The 17,436-nt window shown below is 31.8% G+C and overlaps 3 protein-coding genes across 4 annotated transcripts; all 3 read left to right on the top strand.

The window, feature by feature from the left end:
• The first annotated feature begins 4,342 nt into the window (after positions 1–4,342).
• LOC113871194 (pto-interacting protein 1-like) lies at positions 4,343–8,136 on the top strand. Of its 2 annotated transcripts, XM_027508108.1 has the most exons (8): positions 4,343–4,506; positions 5,282–5,386; positions 5,607–5,857; positions 5,950–6,076; positions 6,295–6,568; positions 6,706–6,838; positions 6,985–7,071; positions 7,593–8,136. In XM_027508108.1, exons 2-8 carry the CDS (start codon positions 5,302–5,304, stop codon positions 7,719–7,721), a joined length of 1,086 nt encoding a protein of 361 aa, XP_027363909.1. In that variant the 5' UTR covers positions 4,343–4,506; positions 5,282–5,301; the 3' UTR covers positions 7,722–8,136. The 2 variants fall into 2 exon arrangements, with proteins under 2 accessions (XP_027363909.1, XP_027363910.1); XM_027508109.1 differs by lacking the exon at positions 4,343–4,506 and having other exon boundaries at positions 5,302–5,370; positions 5,672–5,857.
• Positions 8,137–9,400: 1,264 nt separating this feature from the next.
• Positions 9,401–11,461, top strand: LOC113873763 (pectinesterase-like). Its single transcript, XM_027512068.1, has 2 exons — positions 9,401–10,415; positions 10,743–11,461. Exons 1-2 carry the CDS (start codon positions 9,401–9,403, stop codon positions 11,459–11,461), a joined length of 1,734 nt encoding a protein of 577 aa, XP_027367869.1.
• A 1,975-nt stretch (positions 11,462–13,436) lies between these two features.
• LOC113873693 (pectinesterase-like) lies at positions 13,437–16,385 on the top strand. Its single transcript, XM_027511944.1, has 2 exons — positions 13,437–15,254; positions 15,691–16,385. Exons 1-2 carry the CDS (start codon positions 14,258–14,260, stop codon positions 16,383–16,385), a joined length of 1,692 nt encoding a protein of 563 aa, XP_027367745.1. The 5' UTR covers positions 13,437–14,257.
• The last annotated feature ends 1,051 nt before the right edge of the window (positions 16,386–17,436 follow it).

Genomic DNA, 17,436 nt, shown 5'->3' with positions numbered 1-17,436 from the left:
TAAAAAATACTATATTTTATTATATCTTTAACTAACACTTGAAATACTATTTAACATTTATTATTTAATATTATGGACTAATCAGATGATCAGACAACGAATCATATTGTTGCTTTGACAGTGTCTATGGGAAACAACAACCAATCAACCATATATTAAGTCAGGCAGTCCGCAGGATCTATTTGGGCCCGCTCCCCACAGCGGATCCATGAGAATATTATTTTAGATCCTCTCAGAGCATTTTTTTTTAGGGGCAAATTTAATGGGTTATTATTATTTATTTTGGTCTTAAAATATATATATTTGATACATAAATATATAATTTTCTCTATAATCAAGCAAGCAAATTAAAACAAAATCCTGATATTCAAAATAAAAATAAAACTCGTTAATTACAATATATGATAACTTTTAATATATTTCTCAAAATGTCATATTCTTTTCCTTTTAAAATATAAAATGACTCGTTCTTAAATCTATTATATTTGATGGTTTTTTTTCTTTAAATATATAGTAAACATGTGAATGTTATATTTTTAAGTTCATGTTCTTAAATAAAAAACAACTTAAAGTAAACACACTTTATGATTCAAAATATTTAATCTATGCATAAAAGAAACACTTAGGCCTCGTTTTTTTAATTATAATTTTTTATATTTTCTCATAAAAATATTTTTAAATATAAATTTTCTTTGAAAAATTTCACAATTAATTTTCTTTAATTCTACTTAATATTGCACATTATATTAGGGGAAGGATGTGTTTCATTTTCAGGGTAAAGAAAGTTGTCAAACTGAGAGTTTACAACAAGTTTAAATTTACCACATTCTAAGGATCGAAATAGAGATTCTATTGTAACGAATGCGAGAACGTCTTCATTCACTTAATATTTAAAAAAATAATTTAATTTTAATACACTATTAATATATAAAAAGTATATAGTTAACTAATTATAATGCATAGTAAATATAATTTTAAAATTAATTATTACAAAAATAAATCATTATTGCTGATGTAATAATACACTATTGAAAAATAGTATAAAAAATATTTATACTGTTCATGTATTCTAATTAAATTTTATTCAAATTACACAATTTAAAATTTATAAATTTCTCTTCATTCTACTACTTCATTTTAATGCATATGTTTTAAGAGAGCAATTTTAAAAAATAATTACATTAACATAATTTAAAAAATTAAAATTAAATTAAAAATTAAATTCTCAATATAGAAGAAGCGAAATAGCACGATGACAAAGAAAACTAATTTTACATAAGATAGTTTCTAAAAGTACTCTAATTTAAAAATAATGGCTAACATTTTATATCAACGTTAATATTATTTTCATTGCAATTTCTAAGAATTAATAAAGTTAAAGTCTGAATGAATATAACTGTGTTGAATATTTAAAAATATATATATTTTTTACATTATATAGATATTATTAAATTTAAATAAATTTTTAAATAAAAATTTAAAATATATTACATGACTTTCTAAATTTATAAATTTAAAAAATAAAAGATATATATTTTTTATATTATAAATTTAAAAAATAAGAGTTAGTATTGAAAGACAAATTACGGTATACCTGTGAAAGGCCAACAAATTTGCATATTTCGTTTTAGATAACGAATGCACGAAAAAGAAGATATATTTGAATAAAAAATAACGATGTGATATTATATATGAAAAAGTAAATTATAAAGTAGCTATTTTTTAAAAGTTAAAACTTATAAAAAATACATATCAGATAAATTTAATGCATCATGTATTAATTTGTAGAATAATATATATATATATATATATATATATATATATATATATATAATTGACTGTAAATTTACTTATTACTCTATACATTAAATTTTAAATTTATATCTATATCTTCTATATTTACACTCTCATATTAAATATATAAATCAATAAAAACAAACATTCCAATAATAATTTTGATCCCTAACCGTTTGAATTATGTCCTCTTCCTTGCATGATGAGGCGAGCCCACAAATCAACCAATGCCGCGTAAATATTCTCCATGGTTCCCCCTCCCATGAACTCTGCCAGAAAGTCACACACTTATATATTTACTCCAATAAAGCTAAGTGCCAAGTGAATCACAGCACTCAAAGCTGGCAGACAACAGAACCCAAACAAAACCTTCCTTCGTTGAAGTTGCAAATATGAGACAACCTTATTTGGAATTTCTCTTCCGTCATTTTTGTTTTATTCCTTTGCTTAAGATAACAAACTAATTATGTGAACAATCTTGTAACATGCATGAGCCTTAATTTTGTTTTATATGATATTAAGTTCTTTAGCATTATTGCTAATAACGTGTCTAACTCATTAAGTACGCACCTTAATTCATGATTCTCGAGATATTGGTCACGTTGCATTGTTGCATGACAACAGGAAACGGATTGATTCGATTCTTTCATCAACATCCCTGAGCAGTGAGCCCTGTTTGGTCCTCTTAATGAATTCAAAATCTTCCAGAACAATTTATGCATCGTTATAGATGATTCGCGAGGAGCATGATTGATGGACAATATCTAGCTATAAGATGAAAATAAGGGAATATGAATCTATTCTCAAATTTGTTACATTGTATTTTATTATATTTCCTAAAAAATACTGTCTTTGGTCAACTTGATTGTCATCTATATATGTGTGTGATCAATCTTACGAAGAGAAGAGAATACTCATTATTTATGACAGATTCTAAATGAAAGTAAGATTTTTAGTTTTGATTCTGTAATAATCTTGGAATCCTAGAAATTTGACAAAAACAAATGAGTGGTCATAGAGCAAGTGGGAAGAGTTTTCTTGATTTCTTCCTGTTAATTTGTTTCAAGGAAATTGCTCATACAGACAAAGCCTACCTCAGAAAAGAAACATCGATCAGTGGGGCACATAACTATTTCTTCAAAGGGAGTTGTACTCCTTTCATAGTGAGAGTATACCGAGTCTTTATTGACTTGCTCAATGCATGACTATGTAAAAGTTTCTGAATATTCAATGTCCAACTTTTCTCATATGAATTGTCAAGTTGAGCTAGTACTAATATCGTAATTAATATAGCAAAATTCATGACTCAGACAATTCGAAAAGGAGGAGGAGAAGAAAAAAAGAAAGATAAAATAAAGTAGAATAGATACACTGTAGGAATAAGTTGAACATTCACAATTTATGTTTTCCTAAGTTGATAAATATTTGAAAGGCTATACATTTGATAAATATATATCATCTAATAAATTTGAAAAGAAATTGATTGACTTATTTCAAGAGTAAGACTTAGCCAATTTATTTTGTTTGATCATTTTTTATATATATTAAATTTTATTACTTCAATCATTGATTTAAAACTTGCAATAAATAGATAAGTTTATAACATTTTAAAATTATTTGATACTTAACAAATAATTTTATTTTAATGTATATTATTTTTTTAAAATATAAGTAAATATACATTAAAAAAATAATCTTATTTTGTTTAAATAACTAATTAATGAAAATAAATAAATTTAATATAAAATTTTACAAGATACGTGTGAGAAAAAAGGAAGCACTATGTATGACGTACGGTATATGATTGGATTGTTTAAATAGCAACAATAAATATTCAACTTCACTCTTATATTATAAACTTTTTTTTTATGTGAATATATATTATAAACTTTTAGTTGCCATTAATGTTTAAAATGGGATAACTGTATAATTGATTTTTTAATAGTATATTTTCATATTTTATATATGTTTTTAAATAAAAATATTTATACTAACACTGCATGAAAAATAAAGTCTTTATATAGTTCAAAAATATTTATTTATGATATAGGATGCTTATCGCATAAAATATAACAGATATAACTGTTTGTATTTTATTATAAAATGCAATAGAACAAATTTAACAGTACGAATTAAATGTTTTTCATATGTTGCTTAGACCAATAATAATAATAATATACCACTACAAAAATGTAAAATATATGAAATGCACTAAAAAGTGTTTTATGAAAAAAAGTATGAAAAATTACAAGACACTATTATTTTTAATAAATATTTACCCTTTTTTAAGATTCATAATTATAGAAATTTATTATAATAAAAGCATTTTATAATTTGTTAAAATTAAATGTATTTGTTTTCTTAGTAAACTAATTCAAACACTAACTGGCGTGTACGAATGTATGTATATACGGCGCAAGTCAAATCTGGCGAGCAAGGTCGGTGGAGAAGAAGAAAAGAAAAGAAGGTTTTATGATTAGGGGTATTTAAATAGTGAAATGATACTTAGTTGCATAATAAAAATCATTGTAACTAATAATAATAAACACGTTACACGACAATTGTAATTCCGATTCCAATTCAAAGCGAGTCAAAAACTTGTTCGACTCTTTTATCCTACGCACTCCTCTCTGTTTATCCTGCGCATCTTTCCCCGGTTTTGGAACCGAGATCTTCCCCTCCACACCCTCACTCTCAATTCCTCCATTTTTCCTTTTCATTTCATTTCAGGTACTCATCGATCCACCACTCTCTTCAATGTTACTTCTTCTATTCTGCTTTTGCAAAAAATTCTCAATGTTCATTTCATCTTTGCCATCGACTTTGCTTTTATAATTTCTTTAATGGACGAGCATTTCTCTTTTTATTTTTCAGCATAATTTGATTTCTGCAAGTAATAACTGGTTCTGCTTTTTACTGATCTGTGATTGCTTGCTTGGACTTTAGTAGCAATTTAATTCTGGTTGCCGGAAACTGATTCGATCCGCTTCCATTTAGCTTCATTTGATTGAGATTTGCTAACTGAGGCGTTGAGCTTCTTGTAATGAAAAAAAAAAATTGATAGAATGCTGTGAAGTAATGAAATTCTCATGCATCACTTGCAAGCGCTTGTTTTCCAAGGATGACGGAATCATGCAAATGATTGGGACTGCAATCTCATTTTTATATTTGATAGCATTTCTAAGAGTTAAACAAGGTTATTGCGTTTTTAATTAATATCAATCAAATGAGTGGAAACATCACGTCTGCGAACGAAATGAAGCCCTGCTGAGTTAATACTTAAAGGTAGAACTCGAAGTAATTGAAACAGAAAACACACGCAGATACACTATTTCCTTCTTTCTTTCTGAAATTGTTGAAGTTTGCAATTGTAACTGGGATGCAGCCTTTCTAGCAATAATGTGTTCTTTTTACTGAACAAAAATTAGACTGTATATTGAAGATTAATACTGAACTGTTGTTAGTATGATCTGACGGGCTAGTGAATTATTTCAGTGGGAAAGAGCCATGAGTTGTTTCAGCTGTTGCGAAGAGGATGACTTTCATAAGGCTGCCGAAAGTGGAGGACAATATGTTGTAAAAAATTCAGCAGGTAATTTGGCTCGTATAAGCTTGAGCAATGTATCAACGATGATACATACAGTTTGCAACTCTAAGCATTCATGCATCTTCAAGTGATGTTTCCGTCTCAATCGGATTGAGTCTAATACGAGATTGATATGCTGTTTTGTGATATTTCATTGTGTTTATTTGTTTGATGTTATTTTTCCTTAAAATTTGATGGATAAAGTTATTGTGATTAATTTACGCAGGGAATGATGGAAATCATCATGCTTCTGAAACTGCAAAGCAGGGTGCTCAGCCTGTGAAAGTTCAGCCCATTGAAGTTCCTGATATAGCAGCAGATGAACTAAAAGAAGTAACCGATAATTTTGGTCAAGATTCTCTGATTGGAGAGGGATCCTATGGAAGAGTATATTATGGTGTTCTTAAAAGTGGGCAAGCTGCAGCAATCAAGAAGTTAGATGCCAGTAAACAGCCTGATGAGGAATTTTTAGCACAGGTATGTATGTGTGACAATCTTGGATTAATATTTTTTGTCAGGTCATTGAAGTTGTTCTTTTCCCGTAAACTGCGAGGTTTTTTAACTTTCAGGTTTCAATGGTATCAAGGCTGAAGCATGAAAATTTTGTTCAATTACTTGGATATTGCATTGATGGAAGCTCCCGTATTCTTGCTTATGAGTTTGCATCTAATGGGTCTCTTCATGATATTTTGCATGGTATATAGTTTTTCCTTTCAATTGGTCAAATTAGAAAACTACATCTATAAGCAATATTTGAATTCTTTTTCTTTACATTAGAGGAACTGAGAAGATTATGGCGTTTAACATTATTTTTTTCTTTTTGATGCCTTGATTGGTAATGTCACTACTTGAGACATATATTAGTTTAGTCTGTACTTTTATAAATGTTCTTGTCATTGTTTTTGTACATGCAGGCAGAAAAGGTGTTAAGGGAGCACAGCCTGGTCCAGTTTTGACATGGGCACAGAGAGTAAAAATTGCTGTAGGGGCTGCAAGAGGACTTGAATACTTGCATGAGAAGGCTGATCCCCATATTATCCACCGAGACATCAAGTCAAGCAATGTGCTAATCTTTGATGATGATGTTGCTAAAATTGCAGACTTTGATTTATCAAATCAGGCTCCAGATATGGCTGCACGTCTTCATTCTACTCGTGTCCTTGGAACCTTTGGTTATCATGCACCAGAGTAAGATATGATTATCAATTTTTCAATTTCCTTTCTGCTACAGTTGACTAAAGTCACCCAACAAGTGTGTGTCTTCATCTACTGGTGTCTTGGCCTTAGACTGCTAAATTACTATCTATCTAATCTTGTGCATGCAGATATGCAATGACTGGACAATTGAATGCTAAGAGTGATGTATACAGTTTTGGTGTTGTCCTTCTGGAACTTCTGACTGGAAGGAAACCCGTTGATCATACACTACCACGTGGACAGCAGAGTCTAGTTACTTGGGTAGTAATTTAAGCTATATCGTTATACCCTGCCCCCAAAACACACTCCAACGAAAGAAAAAAAGAAGCAGAAACTAAACCTATTTATTGTGGTTTACTGTCCAATCTAAAATCCTAGCTGATAACAGCAATTGATATACGTTTCAGGCTACACCAAAACTCAGCGAGGATAAAGTCAGGCAGTGTGTTGATGCAAGACTAGGAGGAGAATATCCACCCAAAGCTGTTGCTAAGGTGTTTACTGTCTTGTAGTATATTCTTCTTCACATTTTTATTTTATTTTTCCATTTTCTTACTAAGGTGGTGTAGAATATGAAAATGTATTATAGCTTATATATTATTTGAAATTGTGTTCATACGGACCGGAAAACTATGCAAAAGCAGCTTACTAGAGATAGCATCAGAGTTCTTATACTCTATTAAGTTAGTAAATACAAAATACTGTGCAAGAGACAAAAATTTAAATCTAAAAGAAAAACTATTATATCATTTCCTTTAGGTGGAAATTTGTTGGATATACGAATTAGTTGAACAATTGGAAGAAAATAGTTTATGTTTTAAGTTTCAGTACAAGAACCTGGGTATTCATTATGCTAGAAGAAAATAAACAAATACTTTCTTGTAGAACAATATCAAATTTTTCTGGAAACCTTTATTATTGGAACCACAGATACCCAGGACAAATGCCCTTAAATATAAAATATCTACTCAAGAACAATACCATGGATAACAACATGATAATTGATTAATTACAGATGGCTGCTGTTGCTGCACTGTGTGTGCAATACGAAGCTGATTTCAGACCAAACATGAGCATTGTAGTCAAAGCTCTTCAACCTTTGTTGACTGCACGACCTGGACCTGCTGGTGAAACACCAAATTAATCTCTCTCTATCTCTTTCTCTTAAATATATCTGTGAGTATGTGCACGAGTGTGCATACAAAATATAAGAGACTGGTTCAGAGGCTGGTGGTAAATTGATATGGCTTTATATCCCATTGTTTACACTGCATTCATTTTGTTCATAATCCATGAGGTTCTTTGCGGTTTCCATGCTTTTATTCTTTTTAATGTATTTGTTTTCTTGATTTGTTTTTTCTTTCCACCCCTCACCGCTGAGATGCTTGGCATTTTTACAATTAAGTGTTGGGAAAACTACGAAACAGAATTGAGTATAATCATTAGCTAAGAGCAAGTCAGTGGACTATCTCCACTGGAAAACAATCACTGGCAAAGGCCCGTTCTTATTAGATTGATTCTTTGACCTGTCTTTAAAGATGTGATTTAATTTAAAATAAATCGGGATCTGAACGTGTTAAAATAACAGTTATATCATTTATGTTCAGATTACTATTTGATTATTGTAAAATAATTTTTTTAATATAGGTGTTTTTCTATATGCCTTCTAGAATCTTACTTATAATGATATGGATACCCGTGATGAACTCTGTCTAGTTCATAATCTCTTTTGGACGGCTAGTACGTTGAAGAACTTATAACGAAGGCTTCCTTACATTTTTCGTTTGAGTAAAATTTTTGTGAACAAAATTTCGCAAACCCAAGTTTTCTTTTCCTTTTGGGGTTCGGGATTTTGATTGGGCCTTAGGGTTCGACATTTTTAGTATCTGAAAATTTCATAGGCTTTCGACTGATCTGAGTTGATTGCTTGGATGAATTTATGGACATTTATTTACTTGTTTTTATTTATAATATTTAAACCTAACGTTACTTTATAAGAATTAAACCCCTTACCACTTCGACCAATATGTATTAATACCAAAAAGATGTTTTAAATTTTACAAAAATGTTTGAATGTTTTTAAATTAAATAAGAATGTTAAAAAGGGGTCTGAGTAAAAAAAAAAAAACTTCTATATTGAAATTAAAATTCCTAGTTTTATAATCGATAATTTAAATGGATCAACCAGTGGATTGGACCATATTACAATCCCTACAAATCGTTGTATAATCGATAAGTGAGCCTTACCATCTTAATTAGTGGTCGATAGTCATTGAAGTCCACCACGAATAATCCTGCGGTTTCTCAAGAACAAAGGAAGACCTGAAAGAATAACTACGGACTGAAAAACGGTCCAAGCCTCACTATTCTCAGCCAAAACAATGCCCACCATCTACCATCAACTCAACACGGTAGTTTACCCAGAAAATGCTAATCTTGCTTATTATAGGAAATTATTTCCACCATAGCAATAAACTATCGTTCAAGAAATAGCAGCGTCCTAGTCAACCCCCCTTAAAATTCTGAAACCAACGTCAATTCTGAACACTCATTCATGTTAAAGTTACCCTCTCATCTATTCTGAGATAGACAAAAGGTTGAACTCCCTATATAAACCCCATGAATCAATCCTTGTAGTAGCTCTGTGCTCCATACCATCTTAAATATCAATCAATAAATAATACATAGCATTATCATCCTCCCAAATAAGAAACCAATAAATTGAAAAAGGGGAGGAAATCTTCATTTCATCTTTCCTACATTGCTCCATCGTTATAATTTCGTGGGAATAAAAAAAACTTTAAAAAGTCAAGAGTAAAAAAAATGTCCAAAGGGAAAGTGATTGTCTCTGGGGTTTCGCTCATCCTAGTGGTGGGTGTTGCCATAGGTGTTGTTGTTGTTGTTAACAAAAAGGACTCATCTGATCCTGCAGTAGCAGCACATCAAAAATCTGTGAAGGCCATGTGCCAAGGCACCGAAGACCCCAATCTTTGTCATGATACTCTTAACTCTGTGAACAGCGCTAACGCCTCAGACCCAATGGCTTACCTATCTGCTGCAGTGGAAGCAACTTCAAAAACCATTATCCAAGCCTTGAACATGAGTGACAGGCTCAGTGTGGAACATGGCAACAATAACAATGCTCCTGGAGTCAAAATGGCCCTTGATGATTGCAAGGACTTAATGCAATTCGCCATGGACAGCATCGAATCCTCGGCTAACTTGGTTCGTGACAACAATATTCAAGCCTTGCATGACCAAACCCCAGACTTCAGAAATTGGTTGAGTGCAGTTATCTCGTACCAACAGTCATGCATGGAAGGGTTTGATAATGGAACAAACGGTGAGGACAAGGTTAAGGAACAGTTGCAAACGCAAAGTTTGGACCAAATGGGGAAGCTCACTGGCATAACACTTGACATTGTCACTAATTTATCTAACATTCTTCAGAGCTTTGGCTTACAGTTGGATTTGAAGCCTGCTTCTCGTCGTCTTCTGGAGGCTGAGAATGCTGATGGTGAAGAGTTCCCATCGTGGTTCTCTGCTTCCGATCGTAAGCTGTTGAGTAAGGGAGTTGAATCAATACCACCGAACGCAGTTGTTGCCCAAGATGGTAGTGGTAAATTTAAAACCATTAAGGATGCGGTTGCCTCTTACCCTAAAGGCTTCAAAGGCAGATATATTATTTATGTTAAGGCTGGGATCTATCACGAGTACATCATCGTTCCTAAATCTGCAGCTAATATTCTTATGTATGGGGATGGCCCTACAAAGACCATTGTCACTGGTAACAAAAACTTCGTAGATGGTGTCAAGACCATGCAAACTGCCACCTTCGGTAAGTATTAAATTACAAGAAAATGTTTTATTTACTTTAACTTTTTATAAAATGAATAATTATAAACGATATAAAAAAATGTTAACAACACGTTGTTATTAACACACTTTTTTAATTAGTCTATCCTTAAAAGTGAAAGAACATGTCTGGTAAATTGGCCATCTTATTGAAATTATTTGAACTTTTAAAAAATTTAGCAATCATAAAGACTATATAATATCCAAACCTATTTTTGAAAATAGTTATGTAAGTCATATATATAATATGTTTTCGCAATACTAATTTTCTGTCTACATGCATTTGTGCATGCAATATATATACGTACAGCAAATGTTGCACCTGGATTCATTGCAAAGTCAATGGCATTCGAGAACACCGCTGGTGCTGCTAAGCACCAAGCAGTGGCATTCAGAAACCAGGGAGACATGTCGGCGTTCTTCGATTGTGCCATGCACGCTTTCCAAGACACCTTGTACGTTCAAGCCAACCGTCAATTCTACCGCAACTGTGAAATCTCGGGCACCATAGACTTCATCTTCGGAACATCTGCAACCATTATCCAGAACTCAAGAATCATCGTAAGAAAGCCAGGCCCTAATCAATTCAATACAGTGACCGCAGATGGCACCGCCAAACAGAGCATGACCACAGGAATTGTGATTCAGAACTGCGAGATAACCCCAGAGAGGGATTTGTTCCCTGCAAGGTTCCAAGTGAAATCGTACTTGGGGAGGCCGTGGAAGCAATATTCTAGAACAGTGGTTATGGAATCGACCATTGGAGACGTAATTAGCCCAGAAGGATGGACTGTTTGGAGTGGGAACCAGTTTCTTGACACGTTGTACTATGCTGAGTATGACAACGTTGGACCTGGTTCTAATCTTCAAGGAAGGGTCAAGTGGAAGGGTTATCATCCCAATATTAATAAGAATGAAGCTGCACAATTCACTGCTGGTCAATTCCTTAGAGCTGGACCAGGTGGAAAAGCTGATGATTGGTTGAGGACTACTGGCATTCCTTATGCTATTGGGTTCGCCAAAGCTTGAATATATGTGACACAGCGCAGGATTATCTTTCAGCACAGTTCTTATGATTCTACTTTGAAGAATCCTCTTGTATATACACGTGGTTTGGAAACGTAAGGAAACTGTAAATAATATTTGAAATTGAAATTTTTACATTATTCCTTTTTTTGAAAAATGACTTCGTAAGTGTGTCATGTATCCTACCTGGACTCTCTAATGTAGCTCCCTCTTTAGCTACATCTTTTAGCCCTTAATTTTGTGTTCTATTAATGAATGAGATCAGTAAAAATGAGGATAAGATTTAGTTACGTGTGAGAGACAAGTGTTTGTTTATAAACATTGGATGGTCCTTCACCTAGAGAGAATCCGAATTAGTCATATATTTAGTTTACCATCTATAAAACTCGTATTTCTTAAAAAAAATATAAATCATTGTACACTTAGTAGATATATAAGAAGAAAAGATAAAAAAAAATATATGAGCAATAAAATAATATGATAGAACGAGAAAAATTTTAAAAAAACATATATAAATATTATTATTATTATTAATATATTCAATCTATATAACTCATTTGAAATTTGTATCAATATTAAGATCTCTATGCCTGCATGCGTTTACATTGTGACAACGATTAATTTAGTTTTCAATAATGATTATTATTTTAACATAATGCATATTAGAATTTAAAAAAAAATCCTTTCAACCAAGGCAAATTATTATGTGTTTTCCTTTATAAATAATTTGAAAATATTGAAATAAAAACACTCAAACGTTTGTAATTATTATAAATACTTTTTTTCGACCAGATAAACTTAAATAACTTAATTTTGATATATTATTAGTATAGAAAACTTTGACAGTACACAGCTTATTAAATACTATAATTAATTTGGTGTATATAATTAAGAAAAAATGTTATATATGCATAGGGGTGTTTGGACTTAGCATTTTGAATCTCATAATAAACATTATATCCTAGTACTGGGAGTTGATTAAATTGGGGAATTTTCACTTGTTCTGATTGGTGTTATATATTTGCCATTTTCCATTAATGAAACAGTCTTTTACGGGATAGTTTTTAAAGAACTTTGATGTACGGATATAATATTCTTTAAATTCTTTTAAACTAATTTTCTTTGACCTATTAGAAAAGTAAATTTACATTGAGTTCAAATAAATCCAACCATAGGTGTTGCTCGATCGATTGATAATTAAACTCAACTCTGTTACATTAAAATGGCGAGTAGCTAATATATAATTCTTAGAAATTAGGACGATATTCAAGATATATTCTATAATAATGCATTGTATATGTCAAAACAAAACTTTTATAATGTAAAAATATTAAAAAATAAGAAAAAAAAACCATATACTTGAGAAAATAAATGATTATCCATGTAAGGGAAGAACAAATGATTATCTTTTTCACCAAATGCAAGACATGTTTACTTGTATTTGAAATGACCTGACACATTTACCTGTTGTTATCAATATTTTAATAAAATTCCTTTTAGCTGATAAAAAAAAAAGTTACCTATTTCTTTTACCGTTTACTTAATTTAAAAATGACATATCAGAAAAAATAAAATTAAATAACTACTTAGAAGAGATAAAAATTTCTTATTGATATGCCTGTGTTATTTGTTAATTAAAAAAGATAGAAAACAAAATAAAATAAACTCCATTCCGTTCACTTGAAGTTGAAAGAGATTTGATTTATATATGGGTCTTTATATATATATATGTATGTACGTATACACACACAAAGTATATATTTAAGAGAAAACTATAAGGATATATGTTTACAAAGTATAATGGAAACTAACAGTGTCCCTTGTTTATTTAAAGAATAACTATTAAAGAGAAATTCAGTACAAATTATTTAATGAGGTTATCGCATTAAATTTGTATATAGAACTAACAGATGTTTTTGATTGGTAAAGTAAACATACTCTTTTATTTTTATTTTTTATTTTTTATTTTGTCAACAATGTACTTACTCTTTTGCTAATCCAATACAAAAAATAATTTTTTTACATCTCAAAAACTCAAGCCCATTAAGTTGAGCTCCTTAAATTTTTCAGTTTTAAAATTGAGGTCAGAACAACTTTTACAAGGACAATTCGATCATGAAAGGGTAGGAATTAGTTCTGAACATGCGATGGAGGGCTGTCTCTGTTTAGATCGAATTTAGACCAGAAAGAGCATCTGAAATCTTTTTATGAGGCATGCAGATAAAATATAGATTTGAATGTATCTTTTAATGGTTGATATTTCATTTATTATAAAATATATATGGTACATTAATTTTGCATGCTTAATATAAATTAAAAATAGAATCATAGATGAACAAAAAATCACTCACACACCATATCGATGATACAACCTTCAATCCAAGAATAAATTCCGTTGTTATATATATATATATATATATCATAATTTGCTATCGATGTTTTCATTTACAACATATATATGTATAATTAATTAGCACATTTGTCTACAATAATCGAATGGTTAAAAGTTGGGGCAACCAAAGTGATGGATAGCGAAGGCAATACATAATGGCCAATGAGCTCCCAGACGTAACAAAGTCAATGAGTGGTCGTCGATTTCCACAGAAATGGTCAATGTCCCTAAAAATAAAACCTTAAACCATCTATAAGAACCAAAAGTTCTAGAAATGGCTCCGAACAACACCATATCGTTCACAATACCATTCCCACAAACACAGTTCTCTTTCTCGTTGTTCATGTCACGTAATCGTTGAGTTCCAATAAAATAATTTCAAAGACAAAAATATTATATACAAGAAAATGGAAAGTAAAGTACTTGTCTCCGCCGTTTCTCTGATTCTCGTAGTGGGTGTTGCTCTGGGCGTTGTTGCTCTTGTCCGCACCAGCCCAAGCGGCGACGAAAACAACCACGATTTGAACACTCACTCCAAGGCTGTTGCAGCGGTATGCCAAAACACCGATGACCACCAGCTCTGCACCGACACACTCGGCAATGTCAACACCTCAGACCCAACCGATTACATCAAAACCGTTGTGCAAACCTCCATGGACAGCGTCATCAAGGCCTTCAACATGAGCGACAAGCTCACCGTCGAAAACAACCAGAGCAACAATACCGTCAAAATGGCCCTCGAAGACTGCAAAGACTTGTTACAGTTCGCCATCGACGAATTACAGGCCTCAAACATCCTAGTTAACGACAACAACATTAACAACGTTAACGACCGTGCCACAGACCTCAAAAACTGGTTGGGCGCTGTGATTGCGTACCAGCAATCGTGCCTTGATGGGTTCGACACGGACGGTGAGAAAAAGGTGCAGTCACAGTTACAAACGGGTAGTTTAGACAACGTTGGAAAACTAACTGCGTTAGCACTTGATGTGGTGTCGGGTATATCGCAAATATTGTCTGCTTTCAACTTGACTTTGAGTTCGAAACCTTCCTCTCGTCGGCTTCTTGAAGTGGATCATGATGGGTATCCTTCTTGGATGGCCGGTTCTGATCGCAAGCTCTTGGCTGCTATGAATAAAGGAGATTCCGTCACACCTAATGCAGTGGTTGCCAAAGATGGTAGTGGCCAATATAAGACTGTTTTGGATGCTATCAATGCTTATCCCAAGAACCATCAAGGTAGATTCGTTATTTACGTTAAGGCTGGTACCTATGATGAGTACATTACCGTTGACAAGAAGAAGCCTAATATTCTAATATACGGTGATGGCCCCACAAAGACCATTATCACTGGAAGTAAAAATTTTATCGATGGTTGGAAGACAATGAGATCTGCTACCTTCGGTATGTTTTTTTCTCCATCTCTATGACCAACTTTATTTTAAGATTAAATATGTTTCTGATCATTTTATAGGATTTTAATCCTTGATTTTTTATTCTGATGGCCATTAGTTTTTAAATGTTTATAAACTCTTTTTGATGTTAAGAAATCATGGTTAAATAATAATATAACAAATAGATAATTGTATCACGTCATCAATCGTTGTAATGTGATATTTGAATGTATAATATTTTTTTTTTAACATCTTAATTCTATATATACAATCTATAATTATCTCTATCTCTCGTCCTTTCCTATCAGGTAAATAATAAATCCTTAACTATGTTGTGTTTTGTTTTTCTCCATCTTTCTTATATTTCACTTTTTTCTAAGGTTAAGAAAAAAAATATTTTTTTATTATTTAATAAGATTGCATTGAACTTGATGATTAATGTGCAGCCACCGTTGCTGAAAATTTCATTGCAAAGTCAATGGCATTCGAGAACACCGCTGGAGCGAGCAAGCACCAGGCAGTGGCACTTCGCGTGCAAGGTGATCGCTCAGCTTTCTTTGACTGCGCCATGCACGGTTTTCAAGACACGTTATACGCACACGCCCACCGTCAATTCTACCGCAACTGCGAAATCTCCGGAACCGTTGACTTCATCTTCGGCTACGCCACGACGTTAATCCAGAGCTCCAAAATCATAGTGCGTAAGCCTGAGCCAAACCAACAAAACATAGTAGTAGCCGATGGAACGGACCAAAAGAACATGCCCACAGGGGTAGTGCTTCAGAACTGTGAGATATTGCCAGAAGCAGCATTGGCACCCGAGAAGTTGAAGGTGAGATCGTACTTGGCGAGGCCATGGAAGGCATATTCAAGGGCAATTTTCATGGAAAATACGATTGGTGATTTGATTCAGCCAGATGGGTTTCTTCCATGGCAAGGCACTCAGTTCCTTGACACATGTTTCTTTGCTGAGTATGCTAACAACGGATTGGGTGCCAATGCGCAAAACAGGGTCAAGTGGGGTCGTGGGGTTCTTAGTAAGACTGATGCTGCTAAATACACTGCTGAACAATGGCTCCAAGCCAGCACATGGCTCCCCGCCACTGGCATTCCTTTCGATCTTGGCTTCACTAAAGCTTGAATTCTATGGCTTGCATGCGTATATATATATATATATATATATATATATATTATATACCTGTAAGGTTATTGTATTTTCGTCTTTTAGAACAAAGAACTAAGTTTATTAGATAGGTAATTTAAGTTTACTTGGGTCAAACTCAAAGCCTTCAAATGAACCACAACGTATATACCGATTGAAAGATCATAGAAATTCGTAGGATCATTGCTAGATTCAGGCAGAATGTAAGGGTAGAAATTAATGTATCATGCATGTGTGTGTACATATATAGGGCGAGAGCAAGGCCTTATGATACAGTATATTGAAAATAATATCGAAAATGATCTTTGAATCTTTCTAGCCCCCAAGGGGGGATTCATGTAGTCTCTCAATTTTTTCAATCTATCATCTGATATGTGGCAAGAAATAAAATAAAAATAAATACAATAGATGTGAATATATGGTAAAGTGTTTTAAATTAGTAGTTTAAAGCACACAACCTCATTCTTAATATCAAGTTTATTAACTGTAGACTCTGTTCCTAATGTTAGTTTGATTTGATTTTTACAGTTTCTTTTTCAATTTCAACGTTAAATAATTAATATCGTATATAGTTATAACATTTTCTATTTTAAAAAATTGAAACACATGTATACGAAAGAGGATAAAAATTCAATCAAATATAAAAATAAGATATTTTATTTTATATTAATTGCTTAATGTTTAAATTACTGAAAAATTATCAGTTATTATCATACAAAAATTGCTAATTATTAAGATAACTTTTGTTCAATAATTTTGATTTGAACAAAATTAAATTATTATAATAAATTGTGACGATATATACTAATGATATAATATATACTTATATAAATTTATATATATATATATATATATATATATATATATATATATATATATATTAACATGTAATGTATCATGCTAAAATTCGATCTATTAATAGTATATATTAATATTCGTATAAACTGATGATATTTATTTAATGATTTAATTTTTATTAATATATATATATATATATATATATATATATGTATAATGCTAACAGAAATTT

Source organism: Abrus precatorius, unplaced genomic scaffold, assembly GCF_003935025.1.
Source record: "Abrus precatorius isolate BTA unplaced genomic scaffold, Abrus_2018 Scaffold7, whole genome shotgun sequence".
Lineage (NCBI taxonomy): Eukaryota > Viridiplantae > Streptophyta > Magnoliopsida > Fabales > Fabaceae > Abrus > Abrus precatorius.
This window is presented reverse-complemented; position numbering and strand designations above follow the sequence as displayed.